The sequence below is a fragment of the Thermobia domestica genome, chromosome 14 (assembly GCF_964235325.1).
Source record: "Thermobia domestica chromosome 14, izTheDome1.hap1.1, whole genome shotgun sequence".
Taxonomy (NCBI): Eukaryota; Metazoa; Arthropoda; class Insecta; order Zygentoma; family Lepismatidae; genus Thermobia; species Thermobia domestica.
In genome coordinates, this window is record NC_137467.1 from 9,497,425 (window position 1) to 9,520,971 (window position 23,547).

The following is a 23,547-nucleotide window of genomic DNA, read 5'->3' on the forward strand; positions in this document are numbered from 1 at the left end:
TTCTTTTGCCGAAACTAAGAATATTAGATAAATCGCATAAATTATGGAGGCTCCTCTTTTCTGCAATTCCACATCTTCTGTTCGAATTTTCGCCTAAGGATTTTATATTCAAATACTTTTAGTGTGAGACCTTCTTTCAAAGTAAGGGACCATTTCTCACAATCATATGGGACAATAGGCATAGTTATTGTTTCATATATTTCAAGCTCCAAATTCTTCTACAGGCTTCTCGAAGATAAAAAGAGTTTGGACTAAGTATCAACACGAATTCCTTGCTTTCAGTTGGCATTTAATTTTTCGTCGATATGGTTTTGGTCTGTTAATATTGATCCCAGCCACTTTGTGGAAAGTATTACTTGATATTGTGACGTACCCATAATTTATAGTATTACGATCCTGGTAAATTTTCATGTATTTAGTTTTCTCCGCGTTTACTTCTAAACCTGTGTCCCTGCAGCCATTTAAATAAAACTTCTGCATTTCTTTCTATTGTCCACGTATCATCCCCTATTATACAGGGTGAACGGTAACTACGTGAACAAACTTGGACGGGTGATAGTACATCTAAAAAGAAGCAAAGAAAAAAAAGTCAGTGAACATGGGGGAAATTCCGCCCCGTTTAAGAGTATCAAAGTATCGAAAGCGTTCGAACATGAACTTCAGAGGCAAACAGCTTAAAAACAATACATCGTAGAGAGTGCGGTTAGAATCGTCATTTAGAAAATTTTACCTACTCTGTTGGCAAATGCATGTTTGAAGACGCAGCTACGTGTGCGCACGGGATCAACAACGTCTGACACTTCTTGCCTTTACAGCATGTCCGGGAATCCCTCCGTTCCTGTGGGGAATCCCGTGCGCACACGTAGCTGCGTATTCAAACATGCATTTTTCAATAGAGTAGGTATGACTTTCTAAGTGAGGTTTTTAACTGCACACTTTGTATTGTTTTTAAGCTGTTGGCCTCTGAAGTTCATGTTTCCAGCTTTCGACACTCTGTCACTCCTAAACGGGACGGAATTTCCCCCATGTTCACTAGGACTTTTATGTTTCTTTTTAGATGTACTATCACCCATCCAAGTTTGTCCACGTAGTTACCGTTCACTTTGTATTTACATCGTCAGCATAAGCCATAACCTAGTGAGTGTCACTCAACTTTAGACTCTGGTTGGTATTTTTAAATTTTCTTATAAAAGGGGCTCATGGTGGCTCAGTTGTAGAGCCCTTATCTCTGGTGCATGAGGTGCCTGGTTTGATTCCCGGTTAAGTAAGTTTGTGGTGAACAACATCGTGTCCGTGGGTTTTCTCGGGGTCTCTGCTTCCTCCTACTTTCTCATTCTACTAATTCTTCCATCATTCACTTGCTTTAATCATCTCGCTTCCTTAGCCTAAAGAACATAATCATGGGACGTTAAACGGAAAGATTTCCTTTATTTTAATCTTCCTTATAAGCGTGCTCCAGAACAAAATTAAATAATAATGGACGCAACCTATCTCCGTGCTTCAGATCCCATTCTCGACCTCAAAACTTGTGGACAGTTATTTTCCTACTGAGACTTTATTTGGGATTCATTTAAATACATCTTAATTAGTTTAACTAGCTTTTTCGGTATACTAAATTCGGTAGGAATGTTGTACAGTGTTTTTCCTCTAGACCTCGGTTAGGATATTATTATTAAATATTAAAATTATATATAACCAAGTAAGGAACGTGTAAAGGATTTGAAGAAGAAATCTATTAAACCTAACCATTAAAATTTAGTTCTTTTCAAAGACAGCAGAAGAATAATGCCTACAGAAATCAGTGGGATACGGCTATTGAACACTGCTGAAGTAATTTTAGCAGCCAATGTGTACTAATGTTGTCTCATGTACTAAATGTATTTCTTCACTTTGACGCTGTTACAGAGATGAGTAACAGAACTTTGTGCTGACAGATTAGAATAATAGTACAAAATAGAGATATTACCATTTTCTGATATGATGTTCACAGCTAAGAAATACGCCATAAACTTTTTTTTTTTTTTTTTAATATATATATTTCCTCTATAACTGCGAATTTAGTACTATTCAAAGAGACAAAACATGTGCGACTGGCCCAAGAATTGAATTCGTGTCTCCGGTTTATAGTGTGTATGCTTTAACCACGGCGCTACCCACTCTGCTCCATCATCAGTCACACAATTTTCTATCTTGATGCTGAATCACTCAGGGTCCATGGACTTCTCTAATTGAAAGATTCGTGTTGGTCACGTTACTGGTCTTTAATTTATTCTTAAGGTCCAAAACTTCTTTTTGAAACTGTGAGATTTGGGCAGAATTATTGTAGATTCGTACTTCCATTTCCATCAAACTTGCTTTTCAGTCTCAAGAGACAGAGAGACTGTGACACTGCTCTAATTGCTCCAACTTGGTCGTCTGAGATTGCTCTAATCGTTCTAATTTATTTCTCATCTGTTCCATTTTCAACCAAGTAATTCTTTCATCTGCTGCATGAAATTCTGAAAATCCAAGTTAGTGATTTCTAAAAAGAGTGTTCGTCTGCTCTAATTTCTTGAACAGGCTCCATGCTTTGGTTGGTGTATATCTTTCACTTATTTCTCAATAATGTATACTCCGTTTTTGGCTCCGTGAAACACCATAAAATATATTACGCCACAGTTCGATTTTGACAAAAACGTGTAGCAAACTACATATAAAATTAGCTGTTGCAGAACATATTAATCAATTATTTCACTTAATAATCAATTACTTCACAGCAGTAAATCATACGTGCATATTACATGACTTCTAAGAGACAAAATGCCTAGTTCGGTTTATCGTCAGAAAAAAAAAACGAAAAAAAAATCCACGGCTTACTGTATCTTTCTGTGTGCAAGCCTAAAAAAAATAATTGCTTTTAGGTAACTTCTTTACCTTCTTTTCTGCCTTTGAAAAAGTGTCTACCAAAAATTTTAGGTACCTAAAGTCGGTCTTTTACGTGAAGATTTTTTTTAATGTTTTTAAAAACTTGATTGCATAAATTTGTACAGCATTAGTGATACGTCAAAGTGGAATTGTTCCAGGTTTTCTCTGATAAATGAGCTTGCCAGAAAATGGCGTGTCTCTTGTCTTTTTTGTCGGGGTAATAAGAGACAGTTGTTTGGTGTTTCCAGGTTCACCAACTGAAGATTAAAATTCCATTGGCCTCCTCTTGATGTTATTCAGGAAGTGAATGAAATATTTGTCTTTTATGCTCCTGTAATTTTATTAGGAAATAATACGTTCATTGTTAAAAAGAGAGAATGTTTGGTTTTAAAAGTTTCGGTCTAGGCCTATTTTCTGTTTTAGTGCTTAGTTTCATTCCATTATTGTTAAAAGTATTCACGCAGGCTATTTTTCATTTTGGTATAGCCTATTTAATTTTGTATAGCCTACTGTGTAAGCAGTCACTGTAGCATAAAGAGTTGTTTTACGATGTAGGCCCTACCTTTTTAATAATAATAATAATAAGGTTTATATGACTACAATGTGTACTTTTGTCATTCCAAAATGTTCAGAATGAGTGAAAAACTTCATAAATTATGAAAGGCTGTAATTTGTATAGTTTGTAATTAAAAACATTCAACTTTCAAGTACGACTTTCACTAACCTTGAATTTCATATGACAATTGACAGAAAAGTAGCCAGAATAAAAAAACATGTAAAAAGGTAGGGCAATCGAATACATCTAAGGCATATCCTTTGTAACCTCAGTTTAATAACAAGGCACAGCATGAAAGAAATCTGGGCAGCGTCTCTTATTACCCCATACGGGATGATAAGGGACAACAACTGAAATTAAAAAAAAAAAAAAAAATCCCAGTCTTCTTCCACATTGGGAAGAAATAAAATAATTTTCTATTGTGTTCCCCAGTAACAATGTGTATATATACACAAAAAAATTAGAAATGTGACTTGAAAACTGTTAACATTTTAAATTACTTTTCTCTCTTATTACCCCGAGTGTGTCTTATTACCCCATCTTCCCCTATTCCGTTAGTCAGTCACTTTTTACTATTACTGAAGCGCGCTCAAATCGCTAGAAATATATATCTGTATAAGTAAAAATTAAGTATTACTGTTGTAAGCTGAATTTGGATTTAAACGGTATCGGAAATGTCACTGTTCATCTCAGCAACCGCGAAAACCATGGATTTGATACTCTCGATCATTTTTATATGTTTCCCCTTCCACGTCCCCGAAGTTGCGGAGCTGAATTTGGATTTAAACGACATTGGAAGTGTCACTGCTCATCTCAGCGACCTCGAAAACTATGGATTCGACACTGATATTGGTCGTTTTCGATCATTTTTATATATATTTCCCCTCCCCTAAGTTGGACCGTCAAAATGCAATGATAAAAAAAAAAAAAAAAAAAAAAAAAAAAACAGGCATGAACCTCATCTATGTTGAAAATGTGATTGAGATCAGTCGGGTGGTTCAAGACTTAAGTCATAAACATAGTCACTTTGATTTTTATGTACGTATATAGATTATGTTGTTTATTTTTTTAAGTTTTTCACGACCTGTATTTTAATTTTTATGTACTTCTTTTGTTTTCTTGTAGTCTATGCCCAACTTATGTTAGATTTTCTTTTTTAAAAAGTCTTATTTTGACTAATTATTTTATGAATAATATGGCAGTCATTGGCCTTCTCATGATGGGAACATATGACCTAGCTGCTGACGTTTCCACGAAGCTTCAATCAATCAATTATACTGAAATTATTGATGTATTTATTTATTTAATTGATTGTTGTTAATTTAATAAGAACTGGAACCTTTTAATTGTTGTTTGTCCCGTAGGTACTCAGTCATCATTGGGTTGTACAGAGTGCGACACAAGTTTCAATTCCGCTTCGCTGCTCTTACGGCATTTCGCTGAACACATTATCCAGAAAAACAGTGAGGAAGAAGGCTACAATGCATATGAACAGAAGAAATCCAATGGCGACTTTGGCTATTTACATTCGAAAGTGGAGAAGGAAGAAAGTATTTTAGAAAAAGTTCTCAAAAGTTCAGTGGCGGGTGGTCCGTCATCAGACCCAGTAGCCTCGGGTAGTCGCGAAGGCCTGTCTTTCCCAAAAGGAGCACTTGTATTAAACAAAACCAAATATAGTACAGCTTTAAAGAGTAAATTGATTTCATCCAACTTCCTGCCAAAGGATGTTTGTATAGCGAAACTTGGTGCCAAAGTTCCCAGGAAAGCGATGCTTCTAGAGATATCGAAGGACTCAAAAACGAAATGCTCATCATTGGGTAATGTTATGTTTGTAAAACTAGACTTGCAGAAGAGGTTGGAAAATTGTGTCTTAAAATTAGTCAAGCACGATAGTTCCTTAAGAAAAGGTGTTCATCAGTCAGAGGCTAAAACCGTAACAAAAATTTCTGAATCATCAAATATTGTTGCCGAGAATCAAACTGCATTATTAGATCCGCAGACAACTAGTGATACAGAGTTACACGAAGATCAACTACTTGTACAGTCAGAGAACGGGGAGACAACAGACAATGAGTTAAATTCTGAGGAGTTTAACCCCTTAAAGTTTTGTGTAGTTACTTTGGAAGAAGGTGAAGGCAATGTGGAATTAAACGATGCAGAAACCAAAGATACAAAACAAAACAGTCCATCTGCAACATTTTTGACTGGAAATAACCATAATTTTCTGTTTCAAAACGGAACTCTTCCGAATGAAGCGCAGAGTATGAATGCCAAAAACAGTCAAAAGTCAGTAGAAAAGAAATACGTGTGTACCTATTGTTGGCGACGATTTGGTTGGTCGACTGACTTGAAGCGCCATATTCTCACTCATACTGGAGAACGACCGTTCAAATGTAAACTCTGCTGTGCCACTTTTACCCGCAACTTTCTTTTACAAAAACATCAATTTAAGTTACATTCGGAACAGTTTGTGCCTAACAATAAAAATGATAAAATAAATAACACGGAAGTTGAGTTTCCTAAGACGCATTCGATATTTAATGTACCTGTTATTGGTGACAGTGAAACGACACCCAGTACTGATCCAGGCCAAACGGACACCAAAGAAACTAGTGATGAAAATAATGATAATACGAAGAGTGATTCTAGTGTAATTCGAGTGCATACTGAAAGTAGTAATAGTGAAATTGGAGATTTAGAAATGTGTGACAAAATGCTAAAAGTAACGAAAAGTAAATCACATTTGGAACAGTTTGTGCCTAACAATAAGAGCTGTAAAATAAACCATACGGAAGAAGATTTACCTAAGACGCATTCAGTATTTAATGTACCTGTTGATGTCGACAGTGGAACGGCGCCCAGCACTGATCCAGGCCAAATACACACCAAAGAGAACAGTGATGGAAATAATGCAAAGATGAGTGATTCTAGTGTGATTCGAGTGCATACGGAAAGTAGTGATAGTGAAATCGGAGATTTACAAATTTGTGACCAAAAAATGCGAAAAGTAACGAAAGGTAAAAATAAGACTAAAGATCAGGTGAAAAGTAAAGATAGGTATTTGATAAAAAGGAAAAAGTTTTTACAGGGTAAAAAACCCAAAAAATTGTTGATAAATATACATAAACAGTGCTTGTCCAATGGGATGTTATCCCATTCAGTATCATGAAAGCCTTAAATATTTTTAGTAAGACGTAAGGAGATAAGCTTTTGCTGTTCAGTATTCGAATAGTTGTTATTTGATAGTGCGTTTAGTACTCAAAGAAATAAGATTACTGTAAACATAAATGCAGTTAATCTTTTAAAGAATTTAAGTCTTTGAAGATTTTTTTTTTAAATTGTTATTTTTTCCTTAAATATTTCAGGGAGAATAAGATTTTAAGGAATGACTGCATTTTCTAAAAAGTATATATATATTTGTACGTTTTCGCGGGTATAACAAAATAATTTATTTTATTTATTATGCACTAATTGCACGAAAAAGCTAAAATTTTATTCATTGTCGTTTGTGAAGTGAAGAATTTTGAGTGGTTTCTTCAAAATTCTTTTATTGGTCTCAGTTTTTAAATTTATTTATTAATGTATTTTATATCTTTCAGATGTTCTAAAAATCGCGCCCACAGACCACAGAAATATCTCAATATTTATCTGTGACGGTGCCACATCGTCAAAGGTCATCTCCAGTGACTCCCTACTTTCTTGACCAGTGAGTACCAGGGTCGATATGACTATGTAGAGAACTGATAGACTCTGTAGGTGACGAATACGTCGGTCTTAATGTCGCAAAATGAGGCGTGTTCGAACAGGAGTCGAAAAACCGATCAACGGTTCCGACAGTGTTGTGGTCACGTCTCGGGTCACCGTGCACCACTAGAGAGTCTTCTGGTCTACCCTCATTGAAACCACAGAGATCTAGCAGGGTCCTCACAAGAAATGACGAAAACCGGCCCAGAAGCACGTTTTTTTTTTTTTTACTTTTGGAGGCGCGCAAACCCTGATGTCGCATTTGAAGTTATTCAGTACTAGGACCCAAAGACACTGCTAATCGCTATCGGCTAGCAGTGGTCAACTGTTCTTGGTTTTTGTGTGTGGGTGTGGGTGTCAGGGAAGAAACTGAATGTGCCTCCCCCATAACACATTCCTAGCTACGGTCCTGCTAGATATCACAACCAAACCCAAGAATGGATTCCAATTGGAACCAACCCAAGCTCATCTGACACTTGGGTCGAAATAGCCGAGAGTCATCAGCAGTGTCGGAACGTTTTGAACTCTGCAACTGAAACAACTTCGAATGCAACTTCCGGGTTTGGATATTCGAAAACCAGCATGTCTGCTTGTTCTTCCCATACCCACCATTGCCAGAGGGGCCCGCCAGCTACCGAAAATACGCGTCCCCCCACAAGTAAAATGTCCCTGCTTCTGGACCGGTTCTCGTCACTTCTTGTGAGGAACCTGCTTGATCTCTGTGGTTTCATGGGTAGTGTGAGATATAGAATTACGCAGCAGAGTCAGGAGATGAGAATAGACCCAAAGATCTCCACCGAAAGCCTCTCCAGTGGCCTACGGTGACCCGAGAAGTAACCACAATACTGTCGGAACTGTTGATCGGTTTTTCGACTCCTGTTCGAACACACCTCACTTTACGATGTCGAGACCAACGTGTTCGTGACCTATAGAGCCTATCGGTTCTCTGCATATCCATATCGACTCCGGTACTCACTGGTCAAGAAAGTAGGGAGTCAATAATGTATTGGGTGGATATGCCCTTTTTGGGTCTAAAAGAGGCTCCGGGGGATATAGCGTTATATAACATTTTGAATTAGAGAGTAATTTTCTGTTATTTCGTGTACGCTATTTTTAGAACATCCCGATCTAACAATTGCTAATATCACTGGAAAACAGTGTGTATTTTAGTATATTCTTCATATATCTACCATAATTCTCTCGTGTACATATATATTTAAGGTAATTTTAAGACAGTGAAATTATAACTAATCATCAAAACAATTTACTTCTAATGCTAAATGTCTTTCTTGTCTCTGTTGATTCACATGTTGTTCGTACCTTGATTTGACCCATAATTCGCTCAAACTGGCTTTTAAGGAAGTTTGGTCATTAATTGTAGTGACTAATGGTCAGTAAAAGCATTATTTTATTACACAGTAAAAATTTAAAATACCCGAACATTTGTCTGTCTGTATGTGTGTGTGTATGTATTGAAAAGGGAAAATAAGAAAGATGTTGAAATTCGTATTAAAAACTTCACTCTCACCTGATTTTACTAAAACCAAGAAAACATATTTGCTTAAACAGAAGTTGAGTCACTGCATTATTAGTGCTTTAAGTACCAGTGTGAATTATATTTTTTAAAGAAAATTTTTATTTCTATTAAGTATTGTGTATTTATTTACTTCATGTAAAGACTCATGTTGAATCTACATGTTGAAATTTGGAATCTTAACTTTGAATACAGGAAGTATTTATTGTGATGCATAATTTATCATGTTGCATCTATTGATTCAATATATATCGTCGACACCGAACGTTATGTTTTCTTCTTCTTTCTCACCTCAACCATAGGTTGATGGATAACAGGAAATTTTGAAACTTTTCTCTCCCTTGGGAGAGCTGTGTTATACTTGGATAAGGTCTCTCCTTCGTAACTGCATCTAGATATTCTATCCTTGGTCTTCTTCTTCCTGGTTTTCCTTCTGCCTTTCCCTCTATCAACACGGTGATCCAATCAGATTGTCGAATAAGATAGAGAAGCATGTTCTTTCTTATGTTTCCTATTATCTTCATGATCTGTCGTCCTTCATTAGCTTCCTTTAGTACGTCTTCATTCCTTTTCCTTTTGGTCCATGATATGCGCAGCATTCTGCACCAACACCACATTTCAAATGTTTCCAGCTTGAATATTTCCAGCACGGGGTTTTCCGTAATTATTCTCTGCATGAAACGCTCGTTTTCATACTGTGCTGTACATACATTTAAGTCTCATTGTATTATGATTATAATCTTCCATAGTTGAAATAACAGAACAGAAACGGGATTTTTACTTATTTTCACTTTAAATTAATTATTTCGGAATTTAATTTAAATCAACGATTTTTAAATAAAAAATCAAGTGATTTAAATTGTAATTTAAATCAATCCACCCTGGGCTCTTCTATATAGACGTTGAACAGAATAGGTGAAAGTGCACATCCTTGCCTCACTCCTTTACTTATTCTTGCTTCCTTTTTATCTCTTCCTATAACAGCTGTCTGGTTCCTGTAAAGTTGTTATATTATTCTTCTGTCTCTGTAATCCATCTTCAAATTCTTCAATGCTCTAAACATGATATTCTAATCTATGTTGTCGAAAGCTTTCTCTTATCTACAAATGCTGTTATAATTGGTTTGTTTATTTTGATGTTTTAGGCTCCTATTTTACTGAAGGAACACCTCCAGACCAAAGATTTGGAAATCGATTAGGGTGCATATATCAAGTTGAGTATTATTATAGTAAAGCAACAAAGCCTGAAGGAAGGATTTCGCAAATTTTTTCTTCTGTCCGATTTTTTCTCTTTCTCTCTCTCTCTCTCTCTCTCTCTCTCTCTCTCTCTCTCTCTCTCTCTCTTTCTCTCTCTCTCTCTCTCTCTCGGAAATATCCATTGCTTAGTGCTTCATTTAATAATCTCAACCTCATGTCATCTGTTCATTTGTCACGTTGACTGGTTAACTTCATAAATGAGGTTAAGATTGGATTACAATCTTTTGGGAGTTGTAACTTTAAAATTTTTAACGAAAAATATGAAGCACGGAGCCATTTTTTATTATATATCTAGTTGCACATAACTGTAAACTTAATTTGATCTCAACCTCACATGTCGTCATGGCTTCTCAACTTGGTATTACTTAGTGAAACTTCAACCTCAGTTCAAAAATTGAGGTCAGCCCCATGAGGATGCCCCATCTGTATCACTTGTTGAAGTTACTATGTAGCCGAATTCTTAGTATGTTTGAGCACGTTCTCTCCGGGCAATCTACTTCAGGCTGTTTCATAAACATTTCCGTAGAACCATTTGTTCCATTAAATATACGAAAATAATAATTTCACGATTTGTGTTGAGCAGTACTTGTGATCGAAACATAACTTTTGGTGTCGATGGTATAAAACTGATCAGAAGTCATACCAGTTCTGTAGGTAACTTTAAAACATATTTGAAGTTTTATTTGCCAAAAAGTATTAACTACAGGAAAATATCAGTATCTGTTATTTAATGAAAGCAATTTACTTCTGTGTCGTGATACATATTTTTAAGAGTGGTATTAATAGATTTATCGTACGTTTGTAGTCATTTAATTGCTTTTAACTTTTTTTTTTAAAAAAAAAAGTTGTTCTTACGTTTTAGTATAATTTTACAGTATTTCGCTCGTTGTTTTTGACATACACCAATCAGTCTTTAGAGCCTGACATACTAAAAATAAAACAAAATTTACCATTTTTCTTTTGCTTGTTTTTCATAAGTGAAAGGAGATCATGAAACGCAACTTAACACAATCATAGATAATGTTATTCTACAACAGAAAATATGAACCTGAAGAATTTTCATTCTTGTATCCATAGAAATTACAGTATTGCCAGAATAACGTTTCCCCAAAAATCTAAGGTAAGGCAGCGACTAGAGAAACGAACTCAACTGCATTTGATTATGTATCATGTTGTCTTGGAATCTTGTGAACTACATTTTTTAAATAATAGTTATATTTGGTTTATAATAAACAAAATAGTTTTGACATACAGTTACTAAAATTAAATAATAATACTATTTAAAAAGTAGTTCACAGAGGATACCAAAATAACATGATACGTAAACAAATGTTGTTGAGTTCTTTCGTCTAGTCGCTGCCTTAACTTAGATTTTGGGGAAAACTTTATTCTGGCAACACTGTAATTTCTATGGATGCAACGTTGAAAATTCTTTAGGTTCATATTTTCTGTTGTAAAATAACGTTATCTATCATTCTGGTAAGTTGCATTTCATTATCTCGTTTCACTTATGAAAAACAATCAAAAGAAAAATGGTTAATTTTGTATTATTTGTAGCATGTCAGGCTCTTACTACCATGTAACATTTTTTTCCTTTTTTTTAAAAATCTTGTAATAGAATAATTCAGATTCTAAATACGCCTCTATGTACCAAGCAAACATATGAGTATGTTGTAACATCTCACACCGTAGTAAATTGTGAAACCATTTTACTGAAAATTTGTTATGCAGTATTTGGTTCATAATGAATACATGAGTTGAAATTTTTATAACTAAATGTGTTATTCAGTACAAGACAAAAGCTACGTGAACAGTGTAATGCTAATTTAGACATCTACTGCTTAGTTTTGTTCAATTGTATTAACTTGATTACATCAAAACAGTGCAAATAATGAAGTTCAACTTAAGATTTGTAATTGCACTGGTTAAGACTGAAACTAAAAGCATAATTGCTTGATAAATTATTATTATTATTAAGTTGATTCATTCATTCGTCTACAACGAATTTTTAAAATCATATAAATGGCATAAAAAATTTATGTGTAGCCTGCAGAAATTTGTGTGATGTTAAAGGCCGAATGGTAATTTGCTAGCTTTTTTTTTTATTTTTTATTTTTATTTTTTATTTTTTTTAATTTAAAATATTTCCATGTAAAATAATAATTGCTTTCGAAATAAGGTGGAAACATTTGTAACTGGAACAACAATAAGATGTTATGCATGTACAATGATGTATCGAAATATTCGTGTTTAAAATAATAGGGTTCTTACACAATCCACTTCATAATATGAAGTTAAATGAAAGACTATAAGTCTTTTGAATATCCAACTTTTACTTTTGAAAATTGGTTGTATAAATACCACATGACTCTGAAGCATAAATATTCAAATAGAATTTGCATTTTATATATTCGACATATTTTTTACGGAGATATCTGTAATTAACTAAACTCATTTTTTGGTGTTTCATTAAGTGTTTTATTTATCTTATTTTAACTAACGTTCCATGACAACATATATTGCAGAAACAGGACGTAGAATAAAAATCAGACGCGAAGAGTATACAAGATATACGTTTATGATTAAATCAACTATAGAAGCCAGTATTAGCACAGCATGCACCACAAGAACAAAAAAAAAAAAAAAAAAAAAAGCGTCCGTTATATGCAAATTCACTCATGTGTGTAAAAGTTTATTAAGAGAAGCAAGGGAAATAAAACTACGCGACGTGATAGTAAATTGAACAGAGAGGAAGGTTTGCAATTAAGCGATGTTTAGAATGTCTTATTACTATAATAAACGGTTATGTTACATAAATTTCAATGAAACCGTCAATTTGCATGTGAGACATTCGAACGTGAATGACATAATTTGAAGAGCACTCACATTAGCGAAGTTCTATCTGTTCGTGAACCATCCGGACAGTGACGTAACTAAGGGGGCAAACGGAGCTTGTGCCACGGGCGCCGGACTGGGAGGGCGCAAAATTGTGCAAATATTTATTTTTACTATAACGCAAGACTTTTAGCAAACTAAAGATCATAAAATATTACCTCAGAAACTTAACAGGACAACAGCGACTCACCAACCTTAGGATCATATCCATACAGCATAAATTAGCTTCAAAGCTATGTTTTGAGGACATTGTAGAAATCTTTGCAGCCAAAAGAGCCCACAAAGATAAATTTTAGTTCCAGTTTTTTTGCGTTTTCATTTAACTTACATCGATTTAAGAAATTTGTAAAATGTCCGAGTATAATTCTCGAGACAACAGCTTGACTGTTACAATTGTATATTCTGTTCTAAAGCAACAGACTGTTGATTCATTCTACACATATGCACATCCTGATATAATTCAAAAAAAAAAAAAAAAAAAAATGTGATTTGCAGTTATTATGATAAAACTATAAGAATATGTCAAGCATGCTATTCTCAGATTATTTCGCAATCAAATAATAATTAGTTTGGTGATTTATCTTGTACTAAAAAATAAATTATGTACTGCAATTTTGAAATCAAGCTTGAAGAAAAACGCAGTCAGTGCGTTTGAAACTTTAAATTAAAAAATAGAGAAAATACCAGTGGAACACCAAAAAGTGAATTTATTTTAATACAGAATTTGTACTTTGTTTGTTTGTAATTTCTGAAACAGCTTTTTCCATGTCTCAAAATTGCTGAGTGAGATTACACTAAGGATTTATTTTTTTGGCACTGCAATAAACCACATCCTTATTATTTGGAACTGCTTCATGTACCATGCATCACATTCCGAAATTTTAAAAGTTTAAAGTCTGCAGAGTTTTATAATGATTTGAGTTCAGTTCGATTCTTAAAACAAAGCATAATATTAGTGCTTGAGACAATAAATATAAATATATATATTATTCTGTGATAGCGTCATAAAACTTACGGCTGAAGTGCTTGATTTAGAATTGAAATGGTGTTTGAACAGATAATAGTTTGTCTAGGTACATATGTCTTAAAATACAAACTACTTTTTTTTTATTATTAATAATATTAAAACTAAAGTGGATGTGTTTTGTGTGGTAGTTAGGCTGCGGAGTTTTAGGTGAAGGCTTTTTACATTTTTAATAAAATAGAACAGAGTCTTTGAGTGTATCATTCTGCTTTTGTCTCCTGCAGGCCGAATGAGAAATGCGGGTTGGTAATGATGAAAGCATTGGTGCGGGATAAAATGTGTGGAGCCGAAAGAATGAAATTTATCCTCGCGGATAATATATTAGGTGTACAACTTTGTTTCCTCCATTTTCCAATAGATGGTTCGAGCGGTAAGTGGTGGTGGAAGCAAAACAGATGTAGACGTCATACAGTAAGCTTGGGCATTTGTCAACATAACCCTATCAAAACATTAATCGATTTGTGTCCATGTCGTATAAAGTTATTCTCGATTAAAAAATATCAATTTACGAGCCAAATTCTCGTCATTTGCGGGAGGTCTTTAATTTTCTGCTTCAATATGAAGAAATTTGCGGCAGAGGCTCATTGAATGCTCTCGGATACTTACGGCGAGACCGCTGTTAGTGAAAGAACATGTCATGAATGATTTCAGTGTTTCAGGAACTGTGATTTTGACATGGGAGACCGGCATGGCGGTGAAAGAGAGAAGGTTTTTAAAGATGCAGAATTGGAGGCATTACTTCTTGAAGACTCGTGTCAGGCAACAAGAATTGGTAGTATCCATAAGAAGTTATTCAATAAGCCATTTCAAGACAAGGAAATTGGGTGCCGTACGAGTTGAAGCCGAGAGATGTTGAACGGCGTTTTGTTTACTTGTTAACGGCTGCTTGAAAGGCAAAGACGGAATGGATTTCTGCTTCGTATTGTGACTGGGGGCAAAAAATGGGTTCATTGCGATAACTCAAGCACAGAAAGCCATGGGGCCTTCCCGGCCATGCATCCACGTCGACAGCCAAACCGAATATTCACAACTCCAAGGTCATGCTCTGTATTCGGTGAGACCAGTTCGGCGTAGTGTAATAAGAGCTGCTAAAACCGACTGAAACAATTTATAAGCGATTACTGCGGTTAGCCTACCATTAAAAGACAAACGGCTACAATACAACGAGAGGCACAATAAAGGGATCATGCAGCATGATAATGCTTGACCCCATGTCGCAAAGTCGGTCAAAACATACTTGGAAGCGTGCAAGTTCTGCACCACCTGCCGTATTCGTCAGACATTACTCCCTCTGATTATCACTTGTTTCGATCAATGGTACACAGCCTGGTTGACGAGCACATACGTTCTTATGAAGGAAACACAAATCGGATTGATACTTGGCTCGCCTCAAAGGATGAGTAGTTTTTTTCGACGCGGAATTCGTACGCTGTCCGGAAGATGGGAGAAAGTAGTGCTCAGCGATGAAAAATCGTAAATGTGTAAGCAATTTTTTACAATAAAACCTCGAATGTCAAAAGAGAAGAAAACGGCGGAAGCAAAGTTGTACGCTTAATATTATTCGTCACAAGCTAACATAACGTGTTTGAACTTATTTTATACGAGATGAGTGATTTAATACTAAGCCATCGTATACCCATTTCAAAGTTACATACTGAACGTAAAATTCGATTTTCAGAACCTAAAATTCCGCAGGGTAAAGTTAATTTACAATAATGATAATAGCGCTTTTATTTTTGTTACATTTTAACGGTAAATTATGGTACTTAACGTTGTTATGTTTACATCACTTGAATATTACAGCAAGAAAATGTTTGTTTTTATTATCGTAATAGTCATATTTATATGTATTTTTCATTAATCGGGTGTATGTTTGTATGTAACTTCTCTTTCTTTCGTATTTATGTGCTTGGAATATCATAAATTGAAAACACTATTCACGGTATTCTTCCAACTTCTGGTACTATAAATACTAAAAAGTTTATGGATGTATAGGTTAATCGAAATTTCTGTGTAAACATAACTCAACTTATTTACGTAACCGTGTACTGACAAGTGTCTTAATTTTGTCAGGTTTTCCGGTACTTAGTGCTAGGATAAATGTCCACACTGCAGTTTAAGCTAGTGGTTACCAACTTTTTTTTTTTTTTTTTTAGTGATACACTTTACTGTATACGCCTACGACACACTTGTTAATTTTTTTTATTAAATTATAAGTCAGTTGCGTACGCAGTTTCATTGGGATGGGATTCAAAAATTTAATCTCATCTTTCAGAACACGCATTATATAGGGTCGGATCCAGGATTTTCTGAGGGGAAGTGCACCAATAACCACCAGTACATTTGAATGTAATTGGAATTTTTAAATGCCGTTAGGCATCTGTGGTGTGAATGAGGAAAAGCCCTGGAAACAGGCCCGCAACCAGAGAGGGGCTAGGGGTCCGCCTGGCCCCCCTAAACTTTTCGTGGCCCCACCAGACATTAATGCAAAATGCTGTTATTAATACAAAAAAACGCAATTTAGATATTTGTAAGATAATTTTTAATGACTCCCCCTCCCCCTTTCCAACCTCTGTGGCTGGTTTCGGGCCTGCCTGGAAATGCTAAGTGTCTGTTCTTCGTGAATCCTTTTCTTTGAACTGTTAGAAAATTGACTTAAAGTTTTTTTTAAGACCAAACGAAACATGACAGTAGAAATTTCCGGCAAGTATTGCTATTTTCAGTGCTACTTTCTCACTTTAGGTAGTGTGTATTTAAAACGGGGGGGGGGGGGGCACGTGCACTTTTGCACCACCCTATATCCAGCATTATATATAAAAATCTTAATATGGTAAATGTTTATTTTTCTATATCTTGTTCATGGGAGTGTTAGAACCCCGAAACCCCTCTTACTCACGCCACTGATAATAGTGTAGAACTATGTTTATCTAAAGTAATGCCTCTGTGCAGTATTGGACATTTTCGCTGCCGCTGGAGGCTCAGAGTGACATAGTCTGTCTCAAAATTAATTCTAACCAGTAGTGCAGGCAGGATTTTTTTTTTGGGGGGGGGAGGAGGATACTTAGTGTTGTGATATAGATAGATAGATACACGTTTGTTGCGCCAGAATGTTTAGTTTTATAATAAAAATAATAATACTTATATTTTTCTCTGAAGTACTGGCTTCTTCAGATATTTCTTCGTTGTTTCTCGATTACTGTTTTTGCACATTTTCTTCGCCAAAATTAACACCACTAGTGTCTTTCGTTCTAACCATTTTTCTCAAACGTTTTTCGAGTCTTTCTTTGAATTAATATCTTGTTTAGATTTTTCTCCCTTGTTTTTTGGTGTCTTTGCACATTTTCCTGACCGAAATTAACACAATTGCCTTTTTTTTTCTGCTTTTCGACATTTCCAGTTGCAAAACAAGTTCTTATTTCGCCACCCTGAACACATCTAATTCAAATAAATCTTTTGAACTGTTCTAATTAATCAACCATCAGAGATTGGTGTGAGATAAGCACATGCTACAAGTCTTTACTATTGTTTCCCATGCTCTCCTGTTAACAACTTTTCATCGAATATCTTTCATGTGAATGAAACCAAAACAACAAAGGAAAATCTTTATTTATTTATTTATATATTTTTTTTACATCTCCTTTCTTTTTTCTTGTAGGCTGAACATTTATCGAAATTCATTGATCACTACTTTCTTCGATGTCGATTGCGGCCAGAAGTGAGTAGTATTAAATCGAAGATTCTTGTTGTAGTTAATCCTGTTAGAACGGCGGTGAATAATTCAGAATAGGCGATAACTGGTCACCTGTTTTGTTATTTTTATCGAGGTGAATAATTTCTTGGGTTCAAATATGTCCATTCCCTCTTAACCCTTCAACTACGGTAAAGTAATTTTTTTCGGAACCTCTTTTTATGATTTAAAGGAACTGATTCTTTTCATTATTGCCTGGCTCAGTCTGCAAAGTTTTTGGGTCAAAGAAGATACGTGAATCTGTGGTCATTGCAATGTCAAACAGTGGAACATTAACTTCAAGGTCACTATATGCATATAAGTCCTTACTTTCTTTCCTTTCTTCCCTTTGAACAGCAGAGATTCCTGGAAAATTCAATTTCCATACCCTCCATACCTATACCTTTTTAAAGAATAAAGACGGCGGCGGCGAACACATCTTGTCTAAGAATTCTTTAGTGACATATATTGTTTTGAAATAGAGCACATGGAAGCAGTGGTGTTTCTTCCGAGAAAAAAAATTAAAACATCAAAATACTAAAATACATTTTCGGAACCCTTTGGGGAGGCTTCCCTTCCCTACGCCACTGATTCTAACTAATTGGATTATGAAATTCTGAAATTTCACGATACACCTGTTGGGGAACCACTGGTTTAAGCTAGAACATGGTAAACCTTTAGTCTGTGTTGGTCGAATTTAATTTTGTAAAACACTTTCTTGTCTAAAAATTACAAATTCGAAGTATCGATGAAACGAGTGATTTATATGTAGAATCTTGTGTCCCACAGAGTATTACGTGAAATATTAGAATTATCAACTGAATTGTTTTCGTACGTCCAAATAACAGTAATACGCAATCTACGTACTCTTTCCCTTGCGTAATAAAGGTAATTTACCGTATATCGAAAAGTCATTCTGTGAAACTTCGTTAGTACTAATAAGCAGGTAAACTGCATATAGAATATAGAGATTTTATAGTTCTTTGTATATGTAAAACCGTGCCATATAGTTCAACTTTACAAAGAAGAGAAAGAAAAGTCGAATTTGTAGTCTGTATTGTAAAATACCTATGTATAACTATTACATTTCTGTCTTCTTTCATGCTTCGAATCACTAGAATTACTTAAATATTATTGAAGGTTCTTCAGATGAAAATAAGTCACGTTCTTGTGTATTTTTCCAAATATGACGTGCATTTACCTAATTTCTGTTGCTTACTTTAAAAAAAATATCTTGCTAGAACACAGGATAGTTTTCAACTTCCTGCACCTGTATTGATATTCATTTACAGTGAATATTGAACACATTTAGAATACGTGATTCTGGGTTCGATTTCTGGTGGGAGAATATTAAAATTTGAACGCACTATTGTGGTTCAGATTCCACTTTAAAGTGTAGGCCTACTTCTGATAAAGCCTCGATGCTGAAAAAGGGCGCAATGTTTCAACAAAGTAGCTTTTCTTCTTCAACACATAACCTACTAATTTGCCAGATAACATGTACGAACTGTTTAAATTTCTTAAACATTAATTAAGAAAACATTCAGGAAAGAAATAAAGATTCTGTTTCTCACAATATATATAATTGTAACTATTCAGTTTATCGCTTTTATTAATTATTTTATTTAATCAATTTTTAGTTCATGTGATCTCAGAAAAAGATACTAGAAATGGCGGGAAAATATTAGCTTACCGTCCTTTCCCTTAAATTCACTTAAACAGAAAACACAGTTTGTTGATAGATGTACAAAGAACTCAGAGGCGGCTCGTGAAAGAAGTCATATCAGTGATTTATCGTTCCAAACTAAGGGGGAAAATTTCCTAAATTCTCGTATACAACAATTAGTACATTGAGAAAGTTTCCGTCTTTTAGTTTAAGTGAGCAAATTTACTAATGTAACTTCCACCACGAACCGCCTCTGAAAGAACTATTTACATTTGTTTTAGTATTAACGTTAGAGTGCTTATCTTAGATATAAGGAGATATTAAGTAATTTTAAATGTTTCAATTTATTACTAGTCAATAAATATATCTTGCATATTGAATATGTGAAATTCTTATGTCCTGTCGAGTAATATTCTTGTTATTTCGGAAATCATCTGTGCACAGGTGAAAATCAGTTCAAGCTATGTTAACAAATAGTAATTAGTTTATCCAACAAATATAATTTGTAAATAATGTTAGGTTCAACATCGAATTCTATCAGTTTTCATATTTTGTTAATTGTCTATTTTCAGTTTTTAACCGATCTAATTCTTAACTTCACACAGCCACTTTTTAGAAAGTTTTATTGTCAACGTCGTAATAGAGTCTCCTTTTTCTAAAATCAGTAAGTTAATAAAGCTCAATTCTGGCGTATGATAAAATATGTGAGGAACTGTGTCGTGCCTGATGGGGGACGAGTGGGGCGACGGCCGCGGGCGCCGAAGTAAGGGGTGAAAAATTCGAAAGAAAAAAGAAAAATTACTTCGAATATTTTAGATGAACAGTGGTATTTTTCAATCTAATATTTAATTTGACCAGGGTAAGTTTTAAACTTTTTGCGTCTCTAGACACTTTTATAAAATAGAAGGAAAAAAAGTAATAAAAAGTGCTCAAAATGAAAGCAGGGTTTAGTTTTGAAAATTTTCTTATGTTTCGCGGCTGGTCTGTCAACCTTATTGATATGTATGGCGGCACCGTCGTATACTCTCGCCCCGGGCGCTGATTTTCCACGGCACGGCACTAATGAGGAAACACTTGAGTCTAATTCAAAACTAAATTTTAAAGAAAGAAAAAAAATGTGCACTGGAAGTGTTAGTGTTTTAGCTTGTAGATATTTCTGTCTTGATCATCTATATAACTTTTATCGTGAGATATATATCTCTTTTCATTTGGTCTTTGTATTTCTGTTGAATTGTGTGTGAACATCATATCCAGTAAATAGATTTAAAAACTATATTCTTAAAAGTATTAGTATATATCGATGGTACTGCTAATTCTATTTCGTTGTCTTTAAAGAATGTATATTCTGATAATCTACAGAATGCAGGTACAAATGACGCTGAATAACGTGTTATTAACTTATAAAACCACTATTTTTCAAGTTAAACCTAGATTACTATTTTAGTTGTTATGTAACTGTATCCTTACTAATGTTATACCTAGTGTATCGAGCTTTCTTACCGAAATTCAGGTGTTCTAAGTGTTAAACCTACTAGATTTATAAGGAAGTAAATTCAAAGGGAAGGGGTACTACACGTAAATTCTATCACTTTTTTATTTCTTGTGTTGTGCTATTCTGTTTTTAGAAGGTGATGCTATTTCATTCCTGGTAATTGTTGAGATTTCTCGTACTATTGAAAACTTGTTATTTGTATATGGCGTGAATTTGGAGACAACAAGTTTCTTTATGTACTATGTACAGTCTCAGTGCTTGAAATGGGAATTGGGTGGAAAGTATTTTCTCGATTCTTTGGATTTTTCTCATCGCTGATTTAAATTTCAATCCACAAGCTCTGTGCTGTCTCTATTTAAACACAAGCAAACTATTTGCTGAGTAAAACAATATATTTCACATTTAAAAACTACATATACGTGTGATAGTTTCGCCAACTAACACTTTGGGTTCACTAGACCCTATCAGACACTGTCTCTATTTCAACTCAGTACAACTCTATATTAAACACTTGTGAAAATTAAAAAAAAAATAAAATAAAATAACTCTATTTGCTGGCATATAAGACTCATCACATTTTATAAATTCGATTTTGACGGAAAAATATTTTCATTGCATAATATAAATGATTTTCTTTAGTGCAAAGGCTTATTTAAACAAGGAAAATAGGTAGAGTTAACAATGCTTAAGTAAATGTAGAATAGTACGCGGATAGCGCATGTGCGTCGAGAGAATAGCATACATACTATGAAACGGTAACTAAAGTAATTTATCCAAACTAACTAACGTTTATTGTATGTCACACCGCAAGGAAAGACCACAGAATCGGGAATACATATTGTAATTTTTTTTTTTTTTTTTAATCCGTATTGGCGTACCTAAGACGCATTTCATTTTTGCACTTATCTAGAAAAGAAAAAAATGTGTCTTACACGCTGGCAAAAAAGAAAAATGTCTCATACACTGGCAAAAAAAAAAAGAAAAAAGGAAAAAGAAAAAGTGTCTTAATGCTGGCAAATATGGTGTATTTTAAGGTGAATTGATATTTCAAGTGTCATGAATGTGAGCGAGTATGAGAAACGGTTTATACAAGTCGCCTGTTAAGATTATTTTTAGTAAGGAAAGATGATGATAATTGATAGGGAAACGAAATTAGCATGAGTTCTCGGAAGTATTAATAGTGTGAGTAAATGTATCAGCAAATATATACACAATATATAGAGGTAATAATTTAATGGTGCATTTGAAGTTACTTTATAGGAAAATATTAACATATATAGTGTATAATATACATAATATATTTTAATATAATGTAGTCAAATGATGATATAGAGAGAGAAACACGAGAAACCAATTTTAGTTAGCATTTATAGTCATTTGTGTTCACTTAGTTCCTAAAACAAAAATGTGTTTTATTTTACATAGTGCATTTGATTTTTGTGTTTGTTTATAAAAAAACTAGCAGTATTTTTTTGTTAATGCTAATATTATGTGAAAGATGAGAAAAAATGAGCTAACATGTGTACTTGTAACATCATTATGTTTTGATGTGTAATAAAATAATTTTAAAAAAATATTGTCTTTTAGAACCAAAGCAAATTTTCATTGTATGGCGAAAGTATTAATTGGTTGTTGTATTTTCTGTTATTGTTTATTATATATATACAAAAACATATTTTACGTCTGTATAATAATAATAATAATAATAAATAGTCTTTGCGTCGGCTGTTGACTTGTAGTAGTTACTATTAATAAAATAAAATGCACTTAAGACCACTAGTCGAAAATGTCTGTCATCGTATGAGAGTGACATGCCATAGATAAAGTGTACAAGTCAATAAAAAGTATTTACACTTAAATGTCTTTGTAGTTATTTCAATGTTATGGAATCCCGTTTGTTTTCAAAATCACAGTGAAAGTTTTTTTTTTTTTTTTTTTTTTTTTTTTTAAATCTGTGATCTAGGAAGGATTCTTTTTAAGGATGTTGGTTTATAGAGGATCAAATTATAGGAATCGAGTACGTTGATGGAGATGATTCATTCAATTGATCCTAAGATATTGACAACCAAACATCTAAAAAATTAGTTAATTGATCACCATCACGTTTACCTAAGATGTAGAGTATGCAAGTGATCCATCCAGTTGATCAAAAGATATAGAGGATCAAAAATCTCAAGTTAATGACCCCATCAGTGTTGCGTACCTTAACCTATCCTATATGACTCGACAATTGACTATTTTTTGCTTATTGTTTTATAATTTTGAATTACAACCTTAACACATACACATATTTGTCTGTCTTCATTTTTGCTTTCACAGTAGTATTTCAATGGTAAATCAGTTCAAAATGTAATTCAATAATTTTCGTCTGTTCCCTAAATTCTTGCAAAAAAAAAAAAAAAAAAAAAAGTTACTTATATATAGACATCAGGTGTTATTAAATTTTGAAATTGTGAAGTACATTAAGATAGTGTTTCTATTTTTCCTTCATAATAACTTGAGTATAAGCTTCGCAGAGAATGATTTGGAATTCTACTGTGGATTCTTCTCGTCTCTGATACACTATGAGTTATTCTTTAGTATATGTGCGAGAAACGGAAAAAAATCCATTGCACTTCGCACGTGTGAGGTGTTTCAGCACATCCATAGACCTCAGGCTTTACCTTATTTTCTCTTCTCCTGCGGTCCCGTCTGCCAACCAGCACGCATTCAGCTTTTCAGTGACGATAAATGCGTGACTAAATTGTAC

General features: G+C 34.1%; 1 protein-coding gene across 1 annotated transcript in view; it reads left to right on the forward strand.

The window, feature by feature from the left end:
• The window catches only part of LOC145669508 (uncharacterized), a 39,796-nt gene extending 18,152 nt beyond the window's left edge, over positions 1-21,644 (forward strand). The window contains exon 3 of the mRNA XM_081737692.1: positions 4,825-21,644. Within this exon, the coding sequence (XP_081593818.1) occupies positions 4,825-6,629 (1,805 nt within the window). The 3' untranslated portion in view covers positions 6,630-21,644. The remainder of the gene's footprint in view (positions 1-4,824) is intronic.
• Positions 21,645-23,547: the final 1,903 nt, after the last annotated feature.